The sequence below is a fragment of the Poromitra crassiceps genome (genome assembly GCF_964638095.1).
Source record: "Poromitra crassiceps genome assembly, chromosome: 6".
Taxonomy (NCBI): Eukaryota; Metazoa; Chordata; class Actinopteri; order Beryciformes; family Melamphaidae; genus Poromitra; species Poromitra crassiceps.
The window spans coordinates 30,224,785-30,247,236 of record NC_139627.1 but is presented as its reverse complement, the minus strand read 5'-3'; the positions used below and the strand labels follow the sequence as shown (position 1 = coordinate 30,247,236).

Here is a 22,452-nt window from a genome sequence, read left to right as displayed (position 1 = left end):
TCCTCCTCCTCATAACATTTAAAACCTACAGGATTTAGTACAGTCCACAGCACAAGGTGTCCTCCTCATAACATTTAAAACCTACAGGATTTAGTACAGTCCACAGCACAAGGTGTCCTCCTCATAACATTTAAAACATGCAGGATTTTAGTACAGTCCACAGCACAAGGTGTCCTCCTCATAACATTTAAAACCTACAGGATTTAGTACAGTCCACAGCACAAGGTGTCCTCCTCATAACATTTAAAACCTACAGGATTTAGTACAGTCCACAGCACAAGGTGTCCTCCTCCTCATAACATTTAAAACCTACAGGATTTAGTACAGTCCACAGCACAAGGTGTCCTCCTCATAACATTTAAAACATGCAGGATTTTAGTACAGTCCACAGCACAAGGTGTCCGCCTCATAACATTTAAAACCTGCAGGATTTTAGTACAGTCCACAGCACAAGGTGTCCTCCTCATAACATTTAAAACCTGCAGGATTTTAGTACAGTCCACAGCACAAGGTGTCCTCCTCATAACATTTAAAACATGCAGGATTTTAGTACAGTCCACAGCACAAGGTGTCCTCCTCATAACATTTAAAACCTGCAGGATTTTAGTACAGTCCACAGCACAAGGTGTCCTCCTCATAACATTTAAAACATGCAGGATTTTAGTACAGTCCACAGCACAAGGTGTCCTCCTCATAACATTTAAAACCTACAGGATTTAGTACAGTCCACAGCACAAGGTGTCCTCCTCATAACATTTAAAACCTGCAGGATTTTAGTACAGTCCACAGCACAAGGTGTCCTCCTCATAACATTTAAAACCTGCAGGATTTAGTACAGTCCACAGCACAAGGTGTCCTCCTCATAACATTTAAAACCTACAGGATTTAGTACAGTCCACAGCACAAGGTGTCCTCCTCATAACATTTAAAACCTACAGGATTTAGTACAGTCCACAGCACAAGGTGTCCTCCTCATAACATTTAAAACATGCAGGATTTTAGTACAGTCCACAGCACAAGGTGTCCTCCTCATAACATTTAAAACCTACAGGATTTAGTACAGTCCACAGCACAAGGTGTCCTCCTCCTCATAACATTTAAAACCTACAGGATTTAGTACAGTCCACAGCACAAGGTGTCCTCCTCATAACATTTAAAACATGCAGGATTTTAGTACAGTCCACAGCACAAGGTGTCCTCCTCATAACATTTAAAACCTACAGGATTTAGTACAGTCCACAGCACAAGGTGTCCTCCTCCTCATAACATTTAAAACCTACAGGATTTAGTACAGTCCACAGCACAAGGTGTCCTCCTCATAACATTTAAAACATGCAGGATTTTAGTACAGTCCACAGCACAAGGTGTCCTCCTCATAACATTTAAAACATGCAGGATTTTAGTACAGTCCACAGCACAAGGTGTCCTCCTCATAACATTTAAAACCTACAGGATTTAGTACAGTCCACAGCACATGGTGTCCTCCTCCTCATAACATTTAAAACCTACAGGATTTAGTACAGTCCACAGCACAAGGTGTCCTCCTCATAACATTTAAAACATGCAGGATTTTAGTACAGTCCACAGCACAAGGTGTCCTCCTCATAACATTTAAAACCTACAGGATTTAGTACAGTCCACAGCACAAGGTGTCCTCCTCATAACATTTAAAACATGCAGGATTTTAGTACAGTCCACAGCACAAGGTGTCCTCCTCATAACATCTAAAACATGCAGGATTTTAGTACAGTCCACAGCACAAGGTGTCCTCCTCATAACATCTAAAACATGCAGGATTTTAGTACAGTCCACAGAAAAAGGTGTCCTCCTCCTCATAACATTTAAAACCTGCAGGATTTAGTACAGTCCACAGCACAAGGTGTCCTCCTCATAACATTTAAAACATGCAGGATTTTAGTACAGTCCACAGCACAAGGTGTCCTCCTCATAACATCTAAAACCTACAGGATTTTAGTACAGTCCACAGCACAAGGTGTCCTCCTCCTCATAACATTTAAAACCTGCAGGATTTAGTACAGTCCACAGCACAAGGTGTCCTCCTCCTCATAACATTTAAAACCTGCAGGATTTAGTACAGTCCACAGCACAAGGTGTCCTCCTCCTCATAACATTTAAAACCTGCAGGATTTTAGTACAGTCCACAGAAAAAGGTGTCCTCCTCCTCATAACATTTCAAACCTGCAGGATTTAGTACAGTCCACAGCACAAGGTGTCCTCCTCATAACATTTAAAACATGCAGGATTTTAGTACAGTCCACAGAAAAAGGTGTCCTCCTCCTCATAACATTTAAAACCTGCAGGATTTTAGTACAGTCCACAGAAAAAGGTGTCCTCCTCCTCATAACATTTCAAACCTGCAGGATTTAGTACAGTCCACAGCACAAGGTGTCCTCCTCATAACATTTAAAACATGCAGGATTTTAGTACAGTCCACAGAAAAAGGTTTCCTCCTCCTCATAACATTTAAAACCTGCAGGATTTTAGTACAGTCCACAGCACAAGGTGTCCTCCTCATAACATTTAAAACATGCAGGATTTTAGTACAGTCCACAGAAAAAGGTTTCCTCCTCCTCATAACATTTAAAACCTGCAGGATTTTAGTACAGTCCACAGAAAAAGGTTTCCTCCTCCTCATAACATTTAAAAGCACAGCCGAATCCCCCCACTGACATGAGCTCCCATCATGTCTCTTTACAGTAACAGCAGCTGAACTACACTCATTACATTAAAGTATAGCTGTTTTTCCTAGGAGAAATTTTTACTTCATTAGATTACTCGTGTTAACTATATTGCGCACCGCTTGGACTTTAAATTCCTATTTAACACTCGTGTATATATTGGACCGGACTTGCAATTTTGTGATTTTGTCTTTTGGATATCTTCATTTCTATCTCTGAATATTGATATGTATAATCTTGCATATTGTGCCAATAAAAGTGATTCTGATTCTGATCATGCTAAATTTACCCACACATTTTTATTTCTTTCATTGATTATCTTCCCTTAGGAACTTATATATATATATATATGGATTAGTCATTCATATACATATATATATATATATATATATATATATATATATACAGTATATATATATACAGTATATATATATATATATATATGAATGACTAATCCATAACACGACATTTCTGGGAAGCCGAGAATCCATTGATGAGTTTCGGCAAACTGCTCTATCGATTCCCATAAATGACCAACCTCCCTCCCTCCCTCCCTCCCCATCCTCGAGCAGGACGGCTTCCCCGAGCATGGCTCTGACAGCGCGGGGCTCCCATCTGTCAAAGTGAATGAGCAGCTGAGAAGCAGTATCCTCCTCCACTCCCTTTTGAAATCTGAAGCACCACTTTTAGAGCCCTCTAATCAGGTGTCCCATATGCTGTCAGCCAACTGGGCAGTGACGGGGACCCACTAACGTGCAGCGTCTTGTGATGCTCTAGTCTGTAGCAGGTGAGGTGGTGCCAGCATGGCTGAGAGAACCCAAGGAAATTAGCTGCTGTCTTGAACGGTCTTGTATTAATAACGTAGGAAATCACATATTACACAGGAAGGCACTACAATAAAGGAAAGAGGACGTAGCACCAGGAGCAGGAGAGAAGTGAGGAATTAGAGAGGAGGAGGAGAGAGAGAAGGAGATGCAGAGAGAGAGGAGGAGGAGAGGGAAGGGGATGGAGAGAGGTGAGGGAGGGGGGAGAGAGAGGAGGAGAGGGAAGGGGATGGAGACAGGTGAGGGAGGGAGGAGAGAGAAGGAGATCGAGAGAGGTGAAGGAGGGAGAGAGAGGAGGAGGAGAGAGAAGGAGATGGAGAGAGGTGAGAGAGAAGGAGGAGGAGATGGAAAGAGGTGAGGGAGGGAGAGAGGAGGAGGAGAGAGGAGGAGATGGAGAGAGGGGAGGGAGAGGAGTAGAGAGAGAAGGAGATGGAGAGAGGTGAGGGAGGGAGAGAGGATTAGGAAAGAGAAGGAGATGGAGAGAGGTGAGGGAAGGAGAGGAGGAGGAGAAGAGAGAGAAGGAGATGGAGAGAGGTGAGAGAGAAGGAGGAGGAGATGAAAAGACGTGAGGGAGGGAGAGAGGAGGAGGAGAGAGGAGGAGATGGAGAGAGGGGAGGGAGAGAAGGAGATGGAGAGAGGTGAGGGAGGGAGAGAGGATTAGGAGAGAGAAGGAGATGGAGAGAGGTGAGGGAGGGAGAGAGAGGGGCTAGTTTAAACTCTGGCATCAGCAGAAAGTCAGCCGGGGGCCTCTGCAGTGTGTGCATGTGTGTGTGTGTGTGTGTGTGTGTGCTTTTGCCCAGGCGGCATTAACACCCTTCAAAGTCACCGCATCCTGAGGTGAACACCCCCATGGCTGCCGATGTAATGTAAAGACATGCTGCAAGACCCCCCCCCCCTCACAACACACGAGCGCGCATAAGTGTTTTGCCTTCATCAACACAGCCCCACCCCCACCGTCTCACCTCTGCCTCCCTTCCTCTGACCATCCTTTCCTCCCTCTCTCTCTCCATCCCTCTGAAACCCACTCAGGCAATGTCAGGCCATTTTTATTCTTAATGAATTGAAAACACCCTCGTCCACACAGCTGCGTTTCAGAAATACTCGTTGTCCATACAAACAGGCCTAAAACGCATATCACATGACCATTCACATACACTGGGCATGCACTTGCCAGTGTAAAGGGGAAGCAGATTGTCCGACCACTCGGGTTGGTTGCTAAGCTAAAGGCTAAGGCCCTGTTTAGACGGCAACGCTCCCTGCATAAAACGGCAAACTTTTTTAGCGTTAGTGCCTTCCTTTTACACAGGAAGTTCTTGGGGCATGAAAATGCAAAAAAGTGAAAACAGGTCCCAGAGTGGAATTCTTTGATAACGCCGCCCTTACTGTTGCCGTGTAAAGTGGCAAAACGCAATTCAGGTGACGACACAGCTCCCCTTTGCCATTGAAGGCAATAGGAGCATTGAACTAGCCCAATACAGCCTTATGGTAGGCACAATGAATCGCATTGACATTCAACAAACATGATAACGATTTGCTAAAAACACATAATCTGCGTTAAGTGCCCGTTACTAACGTAACACATAGCCTATTAATCACTGTCTCCCGCATTGAATAATTGAAGACAACTCACCACAATGCATTTCCTCAACTCCCAATTGTGCTACAAAGAAAACAGGTATTTTTATGTTGCTTTACTGGGTTTTTATTCTGTAATCCAATCTGGAGCAGTTTATTACTATTCGTGACTTCTGTGTCACTCTTTCGTGTGGAAAATTCATTCAAAGTTTAATCAAAGTTTAGTCTATTTTAAAATATTAAAATAGACAGAATAGAGGAAGCTAATCATTTTTATCTTCAAAATAAAAGCCGAAATGTATAACTGGGTAAATAAAAATCAGGGCCGTGGACTCAGTACGTGTTAAAATGGACTTTTAGTTGTCTGTGTTCTTCTGTGTATTTCGGATCACACACAAAACACTTTGCAACATGCATCAATAAGGCTATTCGTTTATTTAATTACCATCATTGTGAAGGTTTTAACCAGAAGTTTCAATGTTATTCTGGCTCACTTGACGCTGCTTTTTTTGGGCCACTTTTTGTGGCTTCAGTCTGCATGCTTCAGTCTGCATGCAAATCATTATCACAAACGCTGTGTATAAAAATGTGTGTATAGAAATCAAAGGTGAGAACGCAACGCCCGTTTGCCGTTTTATGCAGAGACCGTTGTCGTCTAAACATGGCCTAAAACAGTACGAGCTGTCTTAAGCCAGTCTTTTTCTCGTCTTTCTCTTTTATCTTTATGGATTATATTGGTAGCTTCAGTTTAATATTTAGAATGTTAATATTTTGTAACATTTTGTAACCACTACAGAAACACTAGGTAACTGCTAAGTATGACAAGGTTGTGTTTACGTTGACTGCTGTTATTGGTTTTATTAATGGTTTAATAATGTGTGTTTGTATGTCATTGTACTCAGTCTCTAACAGTAAATGGCTGCCCTTTGTATGCGTTAACTACTTTCGTACTTAAGCATGATGTGTTTACCGTCATGTAAACAAGATCGTTTTCCAAAGGTCTCCGTTTCCGCTCGCCCACACCACAATGCAACTCCTGAGTATTCCAACTGATACGGGCTCAGCAGCGTATTCAAAGGTCTCCGTCTTCAGGGGTCGGATACGCCGGGGTCGCAAGGCGCAAACGTAGCAAAAGTTGAGCAGACTTATTTCAAAACGCAATACTAAACATAGCCTCATCTCTCTCTCTCTCTCTCTCTCTACTCCTCCCTCTCTCTCCCTCCCTTTCTCTCTCTCTCTGTCCACTCATCCTTTTCTCTGTCCATCCCTTAGTAACTCGGGGGGGGGGGGGGGCGAACAGTTTTACAAATGGAACCTTTACACACACACACACACACCCCACCCCCACCCCTCTGAACCTCCACCTCTTCCCCATCGCTCCTCTCATGGCCGCCCGCCAGATCGTCTAGAACAAGTTCCCATAACCTCCTGACCGCCCGGCGTCAGAAGACCTTCACAGTGGAGGCTAATCACGTTTTCTGCATCCCTGATATGATCTAATAAATCACAGCACTTCATTTGTCACAATTTACAGGATTATTTTTTCTTCTTCATCGTGACTTTTGTGCAGAAACCAGTTTTGTGTGGCATTGTGGGTAGAGACACCATACCCTTTAACCAAAAGAAGAGTGTTAGATTATTGCATTATTGACAGCAAGGAGAAGTCCCACAGGTAGTCGCAGATGAGGAAGAAGGTCTAGTAGTAAATGGAGAGACATATTATGTGGTGGTGGATAGCTTCTGCTATCTTGGAGACATGCTGAATGCAGTTGGAGGGGTGGACCTGGTGGTGACGGCAAGGGTGCGGAGTGGATGGAAGAAGTTCAGTGAACTCATGCCTATCATCCCTGAAGATGAAAGGGCAAGTGTACTCAGCCTGTGTGAGAAACTGTATGATAATGGAAGTGATGTGTGGGCCCTGAAGGGGGAGCACGAGGAGAAGCTGGACAGAGAGGAGATGAGCATGATTTGATGGATGTACAGTGTGTCACTGAGGGAGAGAAAGACGAGCGCAGAACTGAGACAGAGGATGGAAGTGGAGGTCATAGAGATGTGGTGAGGAGAGGCAGACTGAGATGGTATGGACACGCTGTATGGAAGGATGCAAATGACTGGGTGAAGAAAGTATTGTTGGTGAAGACCCATTGGCCGGCCAATGAAGACCTGGCAGATGACCGTATCGAATGATATGAGAGCATCTGCATTGACCAAGAGATGGCCATGGACCGTCCCCGGTGGTAGGAAAGCCATAGCGAGGATTCAGTCCAACCTAGCGGAGCCTGGAAAGAGGACTCTAAACAGATGATGATGTTTACACTTTATACTGTACAGTATATTTAACCACAACATCGACTCAGTTATGTCTGTTGTTTCATGAGCACCTACCGTATATGCCAGCACTCATATAGCAAGACATACCCATATCCACTTTTGAGAGTAGCAATTCAGACACCACGTCTCATATAATAAGGATCTCATGTAATAAGCATTGTGGTGATGCCATCTAAAACAATGAGAAATTAAGAGTATATTATAGAATGATGCTGGATTCCTCTTGTTAAAAACTGATGACATCAGGTAGATCATATTATCACTCATTGACCTCATTGACCTTAACATCATTTTTGTCTCGTGGTAATTCCAAAATCTCAAACTGCTATAATGTCCCTTGCATTAGGCCCTTTTGAAAATTTGAACTTGATGATCACGCTACACTCCAATCTCTCTGTTGCCTCTCACAGTCTCCAAGCCGTCCAGTTCAGCTAATGCATGGCATTTCATCCTCATCCTCCTAACAAAGACTTTTGTGCCCCAGTCCACTTAGAAGAACTACTTATTTATAATCAAGTTCAACCACATGCCGCCCTTAAAATGTAAAGTGCATTTTCAAAAAGTGCTTATACATTATAGATCCCACACACTCTCAAAGGGTCATATTGTCCCCAGTGACCAGGAAGCATAGTAAGTGCCCACACCTATTTCAAGTGCAATAAGACTAGTCTCATCTTCACTTCATTCACATTCAAGGATACGAGAAGCAATGGGAGGACCAAAAAGGTTAGTTTGCATTAAGCCTGAAGAAGTCCTGAACCAATGGCTTCTACTGGGGCCGTACTCCAACGTCCCATCTCCTTCTCTGAGGTAGCGTAGCTTGACGAACCGTTTGCCACGAGGTTGTAGAACGAGCATTGGGTCAACCATTGGTCAACAGTCCTGCTCTAACTAATTGAATGGAAGGAAGACAGTGGCACAGGGAATAAAGCTGCCTGTGTCTGGGGGAGTCTGGCAGAGAGAGACCAAAGAGGGGTCGTCCAGAAAAGGCCAGGCCCTCTCCCTGACCCGACCTCATGTACTGTCGCTGCATACCCTCCAAACCACCTGGACTGCACTCAACACACTCAGAATGGCATCATCTGTTTTTAGGCAATGCCCCGAGAGGTATAGACATAGACAGACACGAGCCCATACCCACAAACGCATATAAACAGACGCACACTGCACTGTCAGTTTTCTAATTGAGTGTTGGGAAACAGTGTTCATTAGCCGAGCGTGGAGGCAGCATCATTAAATGTAGGATCAGCAAAGCTGCCAATTGGCTGTTTCCCCTCTTGTTGCAGCGTTTCCCACTGTCACATGGTGGTGGCTAAGTTCAGCTCCTGAATCAGTCTGCCAACACATACAGCGTGGTCTATAGGCACCAACTCGTTAGCCTGAATACATGCCCACAAACAAGCTCCCACTTGTGTAGCCCACCACGTAGCTGACTGTCACAGCTACAGTACAGTACATGTCTCTAGTTATTAGCATGTGCCATTTGGTGGATGTGTTTATCCTAAACACCTTACAAGCGCCAGTGTGTCTTTTTAGCATGGCTGGCCCCATTGGGAATCAAACCCTTAACCCTGGCACTGCCTTGCTCTGCCCAATCAGCTATAGAGCTTCACATTGAGAGCTTTGTATGCAACAACATAACAACATACAGTATATACTTAGAGCACATACTATACTGCAATGTCATTATTAACGTATTAAAAAATGTGTGTTCATCCAAACTAGACCCAATAATATGAAAATGATACTGCACACACTTTTACACGTTTGACTGTTTACACTTAAAGGATAACATCAGGCTCATTTTAGTTTTGTCCCATTGTCATTATTAGCCATGAACTCTCGACCCCACTGATGTAATCAGAAGGAAGTACTGTCTGTTCTACTGCAGGTTTCAATATGTTCCTTCTTCATTCCATATTCCTAAAATATCCTCTTTGTACCCTGAGCATTTTTCCTGCAACAGACTTAAGATACCTCCTGTCCTTCTTAAAGGCCCATTCCGTCAGTTCTGGCAAGAAATAAATGTGCACAAAGTGTTTTTTATTGGCAATGAGTGAATGCGCCTTGACGTAACTTAAAAATGTTTCTCTCCGACCAGCCGTTCAGAAGATACACGGAAATACCGCAGTTTCGAAGGGGTGAGCATTTCCCGCCACACCTAGAGGATGTGACGTCTGCGCGTTCACAAGCCTTCCTCTTGTCCTCATGGCGCCTCCGGCGTAAATACCAAGGAAGAAGACGGCTAACAGGAAATGGATAACGTTACGTTCGTCGCTAGCTGCTAGCAAAAGGAAACAACAACACAGACTCCAGAAAAAGTCCAGACTAAATAAATAAATATTTATCTAATGAAGCCCGTCTGGCCAGACAGCAGCAATGTAACCGACATCGGGGGAAACTAGAGTCAGGATTGTGTTTTCGGTTCATGAAGGGAACTTGCTGCTTGTAGCTACTGTAATGTGGTTTTGACCAGATAACGTTAGCTGGATGGATTTTCAAGATTCAAGATTTTTATTGTCACTCCGTAGTTAAGGTGACCAGATTCATCAAATGAAAATCGGGGACATTTCCAGTCCGGCAATCAATATATTATAAAAATATCCAATGTTATTACCTATGAAATAATAATGGGGGATGATTCCAGTTTAATTTATTTTGTCCATGGCTGTTGTACTGTAATAAACAGTACAACAGTTAGCCCCCTTCCCGACAAGGTAGCATGGCATTGTTGGTTCCAACGGATGCTGTAGGTCATTTAAGAATGAGCCTGCTAGAGCTATAGGATCATCCACAGACGCCAGTAGAAAATCGGGGACATTTTCAGGGACAGCTCCAGCCGGGGACAGGTCACCAAAAACGGGGACTGTCCCCGAAAATCGTGGACGTCTGGTCACCTTATCCGTAGTACAAGTATCTGACCACCTGGTCAGAAACTCTGCTAACATTACCGTCTTGTGTGAAGTAATGCAACCCTAACGTTACTACCATTATGCTTATGGTCATGGAACATTATTGTTTGACTGCAGTTAGCTGCAGTGGTGAGTCGCTATTATAACCATAACGTTAGCTTGATGCTATACGCGGTTAACTAATAGATTTAGCTATATTTATAGAAATTACCACCAGCCCCACTAATAACGTTACTGTCTTGTGTGGATAATGAATGTAACAGTCGTAAATATTCCTAACGTTACTGTTATGCTTATGAAACATTGTTTGATTGTTCAGTTTGGTCAACTCCAGGCATTACACGGTACCGTACATACAGGGGAAGCAGGGTAGTTCCTGGCTCATGGTAACGTGAATATCCTATCCATTTCCCCACAGCCAATGTAAGCCAAAACATGGCCAAACATGCCACAATAACGTCCGATAATTCATCCAGAATCCTTCCTGGGCATCTCGAGGCTGATCTGACCGATAAATTGTCCAGGTTGCCGTTTTCAAGTGACTTTTATGAGTTAACGTTACAAAGCAACCAACACCTCTGCTGTTGCCAGGCAACTGCTTGTGCGCCTGCGAGTATGGTGCCCGCGTGTCAGCTCGTTCACACGCTGCCTGCAGTTACTCTAACGGCCACCGGCGTCAGTAACAGTGACAATTGACGGAATGGGCCTTTAAAAATAAAATGTCTTTCAATATTGTGTCATCAATCATATTGTAAAAGTGGCTGCTACTTTTTTCAAAACACTTATCTTATTTCAGAAGAAAAGTTAAACTTTTCAACCCTTTGGGTAAACCCTCCTCCCTGTGTCTGTGTGCTTCCCAGCCTCTGAGCCCAACCTGAAGCTGCGTTCCCGGCTAAAGCAGAAGGTGACGGAACGCCGCAGCAGCCCTCTGCTCCGCAGGAAAGATGGCCCCATCACTACGGCCAAGAAGCGCTCCCTGGACATGGCTGGTGAGCTTCCCTGTCACTGGCTTCTCTCTGTTCTTCCACTTAGTCGCAGTAATAGTAGTGTGCAGCTTTGCATTTTTGTCTTTGTTTGATTTGATCAGAGATGTAATGGTGTTATTAGTTTATGTCTGACTATTAGTTTATTGTCATCATGTAACTGTTTCACAAAGGCTTCAGTCATCTTTGGGGTGTGTCAAATTTCTGCAAAGAGACTAATTCCAATCTGTATGGGATTTGTGTGCTCCAAAATCCTTTTAAATTAAAAATACCTCCAAACCTTCTGGAGTGAGGAAAGAAAGTGTCACATGATTCAGCTCAGCAGTGGTAGCCTAAGGTCAGAGAAGCGAGCTTGTGAAAGGAAGGTCATTAGTTCAATCCCCGGTACCGGCAGCATAAATCTGGGTTGGGAAAGTGAAAAGGGGGCGTTTGCCCCTCCCTCATTACACCACAGAGGTGCCCTTGAGCAAGGCCCTTAACCCCAACCGCTCCAGTGGAGCTGCTCAGTGGCCATTCGATCAGATGGTGGTCTTCTTCAGGTGTGAATCTGTGTGTGAATTTGAAGAGGGTGCTCCTGAAAAAGAGACAGAGCATTGCTCTCAGTGAGACTCCCCCTGTATAAATAAAGCAAAGAAAGAGAAAAGACTGATTGTCGCAGGCCAGCATGTTTGAAGAAGCTCGTCTCTGTGTGTTGTGTGTTTTCCCAGAGTCTGCATGTAACAGTGCACCAGGCTCCGGCCCCAGCTCGCCCAACAACAGCTCCAGTAACATCCCCAACGAGAACGGGGTCACCATCTCCAGCAGCCCGGGAGAGGTAACCAACTAGCAGTATGCCTTCCTGTGTGTGTGTCTGTGTCTGTGTCTGTGTCTCTGTGTGTGTGTGTGTGTGTGTGTGTGTGTGTGTGTGTGTGTGTGTGTGTGTGTGTGTGTGTGTGTGTGTGTGTGTGTGTGTGTGTGTGTGTGTGTGTGTGTGCTCTTGTGTAATATATGAGTGGCATGTGCATGAGGCAGACAGGCGACGAAGGGCTCCAGTAGAAGACCAGAACGCTCTTTTCATTTCAACTAATATTTTTCAACTGATCACCCGATCAGCATTTTGGTAAACAAACGGCGTCACTGGGTGGAAACGGGTAACTTTATAATGGGACCCCATGGAGCCAGCCTTGAGTGTCTCACTCTAGCCGGCTCTGCTGTTTACTAAATTCACTTCATTTTAAAAACTGTTCACACAACTTTAACACGACATGCATATATTATACATCAGACTATTGAGCTACTTCTGCTTTCACACTGTCAAAATATAAGCAATGTGATGTATAGTTTTCAAGATATTAACGTTTGTTTGGCACAACTCATGCTAGTTAACTGCTGCGGGGTTCCGCATTTCTGAGTGGTTGTGATGTCACACTGATTTGTTCTATATAGTCCAGGGGAAATAAAGTCTGACCCTAAATTAATTGCAACAGAGAGACTCATCCTCACTCACCATTTTCAAATCCCGGCTAAAAACCTACTTGTTCTCCCAGACATACAGTACAACCTCCCCTACCCATAACCTATAACCTACCCATAACCACATTTACCGCCTGCTGCTACGTCCTACCGGTGAAACTCCTCACTGCACAAGTGTTGGAGGAAGCATGTTCTAGTCTCTCTCAACTCTCCCTAGATCAGCAGAGGGCATGGAGCAATGACAGGGATGTCAGGGGGAATTGGCCAAGTACAATTGGGGATTCCCCCCCCCCAAAAAAAATAAATACATAATAATAATAAAGAAAAACGAAGGGATCAAGCTCTGTGTGTGGGTGTGTGTGTGTGTGTGTGTGTGTGTGTGTGTGTGTGTGTGTGTGTCTGAGCGACAGAGGAGGATAGCTCTGTGTGTGTGTGTGTGTGTGTGTGTGTGTGTGTGTCTGTGCGGTAGAGGAGGATAGCTCTGTGTGTGTGTGTGTGTGTGTGTGTGTGTGTGTGTGTGTGTGTGTGTCTGAGCGGTAGAGGAGGAACATATATATACCACTATATCAAACTGTGTGTCTAAACTGTGTGTGTGTGTGTGTGTGTGTGTGTGTGTGTGTGTGTGTGTGTGTGTGTGTGTGTGTGTGTCACTAGGCCTCCCTGCTCCAGAGGCTGGCAGCTAGGGAGGGTTCAATGAGCCATCTCTCTCTCTACACCTCCCCCTCTCTGCCCAACATCACCCTGGGCCTGCCAGCCACAGGCCCTGCAAGCACTGTGAGTACACAATACAATATGATACCATACTTTTTATTTATTGTTTTATTATTTTTTTGACATTTTTGCCTTTATTTAGATAGGACAGTAGGCAGACAGGAAGGGCAAAGGATCGGACTCGAACCCGCATCAGCCACGTGAAGGACTGAGCCTCTGTCGCACGCATGCTACCGGGCGAGCCACCAGGACGCACATACAAAGAACCTCCCACATTACAATATGATACCACACCATTTATTATCCCCAAGAACCTTTCACAAAACAATATGATGCCACACCATTTATTATCCCCAAGAACAGGGGTGCCCAAATTCTTTCCCATGAAGGGCCAAAACTCAATCTGGGTGGAGGGCCGAGGGCCAAAAATAAACGTTGTGGAATTACATTAAAATGTATTGTGTTTTATAGAAAATTAACATTCTAAATCTAAAATAACATTTCAATATAATAATCTACTTTTTATCTGTTTGGTAATTGTAATCATTTGCAATTGGTTATATATATTTAAAAAAACATCTGCATTTGTGGGGAGCTTAAACATTTAATCAGTAAACACCCAGTTAAAAACAGTTGTATTTTCCACCTTTGTAATCAAGAGAGAAATTTGACTTAAATCACAACTTGAAAAATCCTCAAGGTACTTTGAAAATCAGCTTTATTGTGCATCTTTTGTAAACAATTTGCCATGACAATTTGCAGGGATGCAATCTCAGGAGTGAACACAGTATATCCGCAGCCACATTCAGACACTGTTTCACAAAGTCACCACATGAAAAAGCTTGTCCACCCTTTGCAATCAGTGCAGATATCTGATAACTTGCCCGAGTTGCATTCTGGATTTAAAAAAATCGGGAGGATTTTTTTTTTACAAAAAGCAAGTTTTTTTTTTTTTTTTTCAAAATCCGTGGCGGGCCAAAACAAACAGAGCGGGCCCCAAATTGGGCACCACTGCCCAAGAACCTTTCACAATACAATATGATGCCACACCACTTTTTATCCCCAATAACTTTTCACAATACAATGTGCCATACCATTTATTATCCCCAAGAACCTTTCACAATACAATATGCCATACCATTTATTATCCCCAAGAACCTTTCACGATACAATATGATACGATACCCACACCATAGCGTGACAGTGGACAAACATGCAAACACACTGACAGCATTCACAGTTCACTCCAGTAATCACAAGTCAGAGTATTGTTGTCTTTGTAGTCAGTCTACATGACTACATGACAGTCTACACAACAACATGGCGCATCTCAGTAATTTTGTTACAAACTCATCCATGCCCATTTTCGGTTTAAAATGAATAAATTAGATATTTTATTCCGCGGCCATCTGGATAGTGTAGACTACCACAGACTCAATTGGCCATGTCTGCAGGTAAAAAGAAGCGGCTGGCGACTTTTATCGGAGGAAGCATGTGCAAGTCTACGATTGGGAAGAAAATGAGAAAAAAAAATCACAGTACTTTGGTGTTAACAGGTGGAGCTTTTCAAGTCAACGTAGTTTCAATCATTCCAGTCATTCCACCCCAAGCACCTAGACAGTGCTGGTGCACCTAGAAAGCACTTCCATTACTATCTTTATCTGTATTTGCTGTGTCTCTCTCTCTTCTCCCTTTCTTTTTCTCAATTTCTCTCTTGGATTCTCTTTGCATCTGTCTCTCGCTCTCTCCATCCCCCTTCTCTCTGGCTCTGTTTGTCCTTCCCTCTCCCCATCCATCCGTCTCCCTTTTGTGTGTGTTTTTCTCTCTCACTGTCTCTGTCCTTTTCTCTCCCTCTGTCTCAACCTCTCTCTCTGTGTCCTTTTCTCTCCCTCTGTCTCAACCTCTGTCAAGGTGTTGTCGGGGCATCAAGACGGTGAGAGCCGCCTGACGTTACCTGCGTTACAGCAGGGCATTCCTCTGACCCCTCCCTTCCTGCCCGCCGCCCACCTGCCCACCTATTTGGCAGCCTCGCTCCTGGAGAGGGAGGTGGCAGGGGGGGGCACGGCCGGCCACAGCCCTCTCCTCCAACACATGGTGCTGCTGGAGCAGGCCCACAATCCACTAGGTCAGTACACCCCACAGCACTCAACTTTCTCTGTCACTTTTCAGCTGTGAGTAGCCAGTGTTGGAATTCATGACTGACTTCAGATTCAGAAGTGTAATACATGTACAGAGATTGGCCTTGGTAACATGATGGCGATATATTGATTGAGTTACACAGTAGGCCTCCATACTGATACACGTATAGCCTACATGATGAAGTGAAAGTGCAAGACATATGATAAACAGTCGACTATATCACATTCACATATCACTGACATTCTTACTTTGATTTTTCTCTCATGTTGAGTCATTTTTGTTATTCCGGTCGCTGGCCTATCGACCGGGGCATCCCTATTAGACGTCACAGTTTAGATTGACAGGAAAGACGGGACATAGAGAGGGGATCACATGCACCAAAGGGCACAGACCAGATTCTAACCTGTGCCACTGCAGTTCTTAGACCTACTGTGATCTCTCCTGTTCCTCCTCCACACCGTGGCGGCATGGTGGCTCAGTGGTTAGCACTGTTGCCTCACAGCAAGAAGGCCCCTGTTCGAACACTGGTCCATCCCAGGTCCTTTCTGTGTCCTTTCCGAGTTTACATGTTCTCCCTGTCTTGGTGTGGGTTTCCGCCGGGTGCTCCGGTTTCCTCCCACCATCAAAGACACGTATGTTAGTGTTAATACTGCTGTCAGTGCCCCTGAGCAAGGCACTGGCAATATCGAAAGTGGAGTTGGTCACCAGGCACTGCACTGCAGCTGCCCACTGCTCCTAGTTCTAGGAAAGTTCCGAGTAGGGTTGAGCCGAAAGCACGATGAAACGAATATCCAGTAAACATAATGTACTTTTTTGCGAGTATCATCCGAGTAAAATGCGTCAATATCCATACTCGTGATTAGGGCTGGGTATTGTTTCGAAAATGACAATACCAGTACCAATACCAGTACCAGTACCAATACCAGTACCAGTACCAGTACCCCAGCGATACAAATAGAAAGTATTGAATGAAGTACCGGTACTCTATTTAATAGAATACTTCATTTGTATTTATTTGTTTAGCCTTTTATTTTTTTATTTTTTTTATTTTTTTCCCACGATTTTTTTTTATCCCATTTTATCCCCCATTAGTGCTCACTTGATTTCTCAATCCTGGTTGCTACTCCATCCTCTGCCGATCTGGGGAGAGCCGAGACTGGCTCCATGCTTCCTCCGAGACATGGGCAGTCAGCCAGCCGCTTCTTTTCACCTGACAGAGGAAGCTTCACCAGTAGGACATAGCACGTGGGAGGTTCACGCTATTCCAACCAGTTCCCCTCCCTCTGAACAGGCGCCCTTAACGACCAGAGGAGGAACCACATTAGCAACCAGGATATTGCATGTTTTTGTGAAGGGGGTTCCTATAAGAAGGAAACCCCCGGGAGGCACGGGGAGAACATGCAAACTCCACACAGAAAGGCCCTTTTTGCCGACCCCACCCGGGCGGTGGGCACTCGAGGACATGCGGACGGGCACGCATTCCTTCAGCGTTCACCTCATCCCAGGTGGGAATCGAACCCACGACCTTCGAGCTGTGAAGCGATAGTGCTTACCACTGCACCACCGTACCTCCCATTTGTTTAGCCTTTTAATGTTTTGATGGCATGTTGGCACACTGAACCACTGAACTACCAACAACAACAAGAACAACACTTAAGCCATGCCCACTTTCAGTCTAAACCCCACTTTCCATTTAAGCCACACACCCTCCGAGTACAGATTCAGATTCAGATAATTTAGTTGGTTAAACAGCACAGGTATACATCCCTATTTCTAGTAGAGGATGGATCAAATGCAGATGATGAATTTCTCCACGGGGATGATAAAGGATAACTTGACTAACTTAAGTAAACTTAGGGTGTATTCACACCTGTAGGTCGTTTGCTTTGTTCCGATTCAGGTACTTAATTGATACAATTGTTGCATTTGTGCCTTGGTTCGTTTGTGTTCACACAGCCACAAATCAAACGGTCCAAATAGTATTCTCAAACTTTGTGGATTGGCCAGCAGCCACTCTGATAGGCTAATAGCCTCTCGGGATGGAAAAAATAATTCCCAGAGATTTTTCTATATGATTATAAGAATGCGTTTTGTTAGACCTACATTGTAGGCTATGTCGGGCGTGCCAGAGAGTTCCCCAAACTTCTGACCAGCCAGATATCTTATCAGAGCAGCCAGTAGTTGTGGCGGGACAATGCCACATTGACTCTGTTGGCTGGAGGACAACACACAGCTTGACAGCGAGGACTCTGAAATAGAGTGTGACTGACAGAGTTAAATAAATGTTCATTTAAGTAAAGCAATTTTGTGTCTTATTTGTCAAATTAAATATCAACTGCAAATGAGTGAATAATGATATAGACATCAGCAGGTGGTGGTGATGTGGAGGTGAGTCAGAAAATATTAGTGTTTTACCTATATGGCTACATCTGGGCAAGAGCAGTGCCACTCACTCAGCAAATTGATGGTTAAGACTGAAAAGCAGTCTAATCTTAATGTAAATGGTCCTCTAATCTGGTTTCAAGGTTCCAAAAACATCCACAAATTAGAATCAGTCTGCTCCTGAAGCGATCATCCAAATAGTAATTGTGGCGGATTTGATCGAGCACTCTGTGCTCTGTTATGCGCTCGGAGTTATTATATCAGAATAACACTAAGTTACAACAGTAATGACCTACCAAGCCCCTATTGTTGTGTGGTTTTAAAACAGTTGCTCAGTGGTGGTTCAACCACCAGATGTCCCTAAAACAAAAGCCAACACATGGCTGGCGATCTTGCCAAAAAGTGAGCCATTGGCGATTTACGGTTCCACATGGTTCAACACAGTTTGCCGCAGCCTGCCAGATAGTGGTCACCTCACGTTATCGTATCGAGGTTAAATGCTGGAAGACGGTGCAGCTTTCCAAGTGTTGTTCACTCGTCAGCTATTCATTAAATTTAGCTTAGTTAGCACAACTCCTGAAGGCTGAGGAGAAAGAGAGCAAGACACCGCACATTTTGGAAGAGCTTGGTTGGTCATTTCGTATAATCCGACATTAGTCTAAATCAGGGGTGCCCAAATTCTTTCCCATGAAGGGCCAAAACTCAATCTGGGTGGAGGGCCGAGGGCCAAAAATAAACGTTGTGGAATTACATTAAAATGTATTGTGTTTTATAGAAAATTAACATTCTAAATCTAAAATAACATTTCAATATAATAATCTACTTTTTATCTGTTTGGTAATTGTAATAATTTGCAATTGGTTATATATATTTAAAAAAACATCTATTTGTGTGGAGCTTAAACATTTAATCAGTAAACACCCAGTTAAAAACAGTTGTATTTTCTACCTTTGTAATCAAGAGAGAAATTTGACTTAATTCACAACTTGAAAAATCCTCAAGGTACTTTGAAAATCAGTTTCGTAGTGGCGACGTATATTGTACTCTTTCAAAACAGCCACTCTGTCTGCAAATGAGACAACCCGCTGTTGAATTTACTTAAAAAAAGTAAAAAAATACTCGTCTTGCCACTCCGTCCTAAACTTTCTTTTGTCAGTGTGCCACTGCCGTGATGATGATCTGTCCATCTTGCTGAGCTGGTGTAAAGCCAGTGACTGGGGAGGGATCAAATATCAGAGCTCACCCCCCAACCAGGTGATTCAGCCAACCAATCAGGAGCAATCAATCCTCATATAGCAATGCCTCACACCCGTGTGATAGAGTCGGGGAGAGAGAATACCAGCTGCACAAAATTAACGTTAATTGTAGATAGAAGAGTCCCGACATCTCCATTCAGGCGCGGACTGCATAATCGGGCATGTCGGGCAACTGCCCGGTGGCCTGGCCTGCAAAAAAAAAAAAAAAAATCACCCCCAAATCCGTGGCGGGCCAAAAAAAAAGAGCGCGGGCCAAACTTGGCCCGCCGGCCCCAAATTGGGCACCACTGGTCTAAGTGAATCAACGTGACAACATTATTAACAGTATAATCACTATCAAGATATTTCGTCTTAAAAGACTTAATTAGTTACGTTAACGTTAGCTTACCTCACGGTTCATGTCATAAAAAAAAACACGATTTCAGACGGATAAGCCCGTCTTTATTGTCACACGATTACACATCAACACATGCACGGATGGCCACAAACACACACATGCTGACGGTGGCTGGTGAAATTTGTCCTCTGCATTTAACCCATCCTGGCTTGTCCTTTCCTCCGGGGGGCAGGCCAGGAGCAGTGGTCGCTTTTCTCGTACAGCGCCCGGGGACCAACTTCGGATGTTGTCGTCACTGGTCGGATGACGATGACGATCTGATCTTCTGCATGTTTTTAATGGGGGGGGTTATATACGGAGGAACCCCCCTGGGGGAGCACGGGGAGAACATGCAAACTCCACACAGACAGAAAGGCCCTTACGACGAGATACCCCACCTGGGCAGTGGGCACTGAAGATATGGGGGGGAACACAACCACAGCGCTCACAGTGTCCCAGGCGAGAATCGAACTCAGGACCTTCTGACTGCGAGGCGACAGCTCTACCACTGAGCCACCGTGCCACCATGCCACCATGCCCCTCATGTCATGTCATGGGCGAAATGAACGTGTCGCTCTTAACTCTGTCACCAGTGACACGCCCCCCCACACAGCACTGTTGCGGCTGTTTCTTGTGCGGCTGGGTGGATGGAAGCTCAGATAAGTATTATGTCCGAGGAGCAAACTTATTCGTCTGATCGACTTTATGGTGACAAGAAGCATGCACATTCACAGCTGCTTTACATTAGGACATAAAAGGGAGAAAAAAAAAAGACGATACATGTCAACTCCTCAAAAATCGAATCAATAAATTCCTAGTCGGATCGAGAGAGGCGCCAGAGGGTGAAATGTCCGATGACCGGCTCTTGTGGAACTCTCTGGCGTGCGCCGTGCGAGGAGAGAGAGAGAGAGAGAGAGAGAGAGAGAGAGAAAGAAAGAGGGAGGGATCGGGAGAGAGAGAGAGAGGGAGAAAGTTCTTTATTTATTAATCTAGGCTATGTAGCCTATGTATTTATTTAGCCTATTTAGGCTATTGGGAATTTGGAGATAGAAGATCAAAGACCCTCGCAAATTCTGCTATTAGGCTACTATCACGGAGAGAGGATTAGCCGAGACAGAGGCTATATGAACACCTGTCCTGTCAGGAATAAAATATTAATAAATAATTTAATAATAACGGACATTTCGAGGAAGACATGCAATCAGTCTGATTGTCTGATTGAACCAGACAATCTTATCACAAAGAAGGCTGGCTCTGATTACCACGACTTGTTTTCATTTATTGAATGGAGACCGAGGTAAGTTGATTGAGTTCAAACTGCTGATGTGATGATCCAAAAATCCCCCAAAGTTTATCGATGCAAGTCACAAGTCGCCAAAACAGGATCTGAAAGATGTTGTTTATAAACGATAAAAATGCTCGTTCTTCAGGCCATTACGCACAGCGCAGCTGACTACGGCAGCTGGTTTATCCAAAAATGCGCACGGTTTCCTGCAGTTGTGGCGGATCGAGGTCGGATCACGTTCTCACCACAAATGAACCGCACCAGAGTTCGTTTAAAGCGGACCAGGACCACCCTTTCTTGGCAATCTCGGTCCGCTTGTTTTGTGCGATTGCTGTGTTCACACTCCCCCAAACGAACCGCACCAACGGTGAAAATGCTCTCTGTTTCGGAACAACTGCTCCAAACGAGATAGGTGTGAATACACCCTTATCTTAACCTGTCCCTCTGTACCACAGTGGGTCTGGGCGGCATCCCACTGCAGTCGCCCTCGGTGTCCAAGCTGGCGCGGGGCCACCGTCCCCTGGGCAGGACCCAGTCAGCCCCCCTGCCCGGCCCCCAGCAGGCCGGACAGGCCCAGGCCCTGCAGCAGCTGGTGGTGCAGCAGCAGCACCAGCAGTTCCTGGAGAAACACAAACAGCAGTTCCAACAGCAACAGCACATCATCAACAAGGTAGGGCTGTGTGTGTGTGTGTGTGTGGGGGGGTGTGTGTGTGCATGTGGGTGTGTGTGTGCGTCCAAGATAAGGATGAATCAGTCGGCGTCTTCTAGCGAGTCTTGCCGGTCTGCGTTTCTGTGTGCCTGCTTCTCCCTGTCACCTTGGCAACTGCGCTCCAGAGGAACCTGACTCCATATATGGCCACACAGGAAATGTGACACTCCAGCCTGGCGTGTGTTTGCGTGGATGCGTGTGGGAGTATGAGTGAGCAGCACGAGGTGATCAGAGAGTTTGTAGCATCATAAGCTTAGTATGAAGCGGGGGTATATATTGAGAGGTGCCGCTGTTTGTTTCTTTCCCTCCTGCTCTCTCTCTCTCTGTTATAGGGCTGGGTTATTATTCTTTTATCAATACAAATCAATATTCATTTGAAGGAACTGATATTGATTCATAAATCCTAATATCGACCTTTTAATAAATTATAATGCCTTTTCCCGTGGATGCTTGACAATTCACAGCATTACGGTAGTTATTTGAGAATCTCTTTCATATCCAAGCAAAATTGGTATTGTAACTGAAATGCCAATATCAAATCATATCATATCATATTGTATTGAATTGGAAATCGAATCGGGAATGTGTGTGTGTGTGTGTGTGTGTGTGTGTGTGTGTGTGTGTGTGTGTGTGTGTGTGTTTGTTTGTTTAAGCTCCATTATCTTGTGTTGTTTGGTTGTGGCCACACTAGCTGACTCCTCCAGCTTCTGGACCACAGGCTGTAGCCACACTAGCATGACTAGTCGAGCCCAGGTCTAAAACCTGCTTATTTTCACTGTCATTATATTGTAGGTATTTAGCTGATGCTCTTATCTAAT

General features: G+C 44.6%; 1 protein-coding gene across 1 annotated transcript in view; it reads left to right on the top strand.

Moving 5' to 3' along the window:
- The window catches only part of LOC310778945 (histone deacetylase 4-like), a gene marked incomplete at both ends in the record, with an annotated part of 250,667 nt that overhangs the window by 135,403 nt on the left and 92,812 nt on the right, over window positions 1-22,452 (top strand). The window contains 5 exons of the mRNA XM_083639417.1: window positions 11,202-11,330; window positions 12,032-12,138; window positions 13,431-13,550; window positions 15,399-15,612; window positions 21,381-21,595. Of these exons, the coding sequence (XP_083495543.1) occupies window positions 11,202-11,330; window positions 12,032-12,138; window positions 13,431-13,550; window positions 15,399-15,612; window positions 21,381-21,595 (785 nt within the window). The remainder of the gene's footprint in view (window positions 1-11,201; window positions 11,331-12,031; window positions 12,139-13,430; window positions 13,551-15,398; window positions 15,613-21,380; window positions 21,596-22,452) is intronic.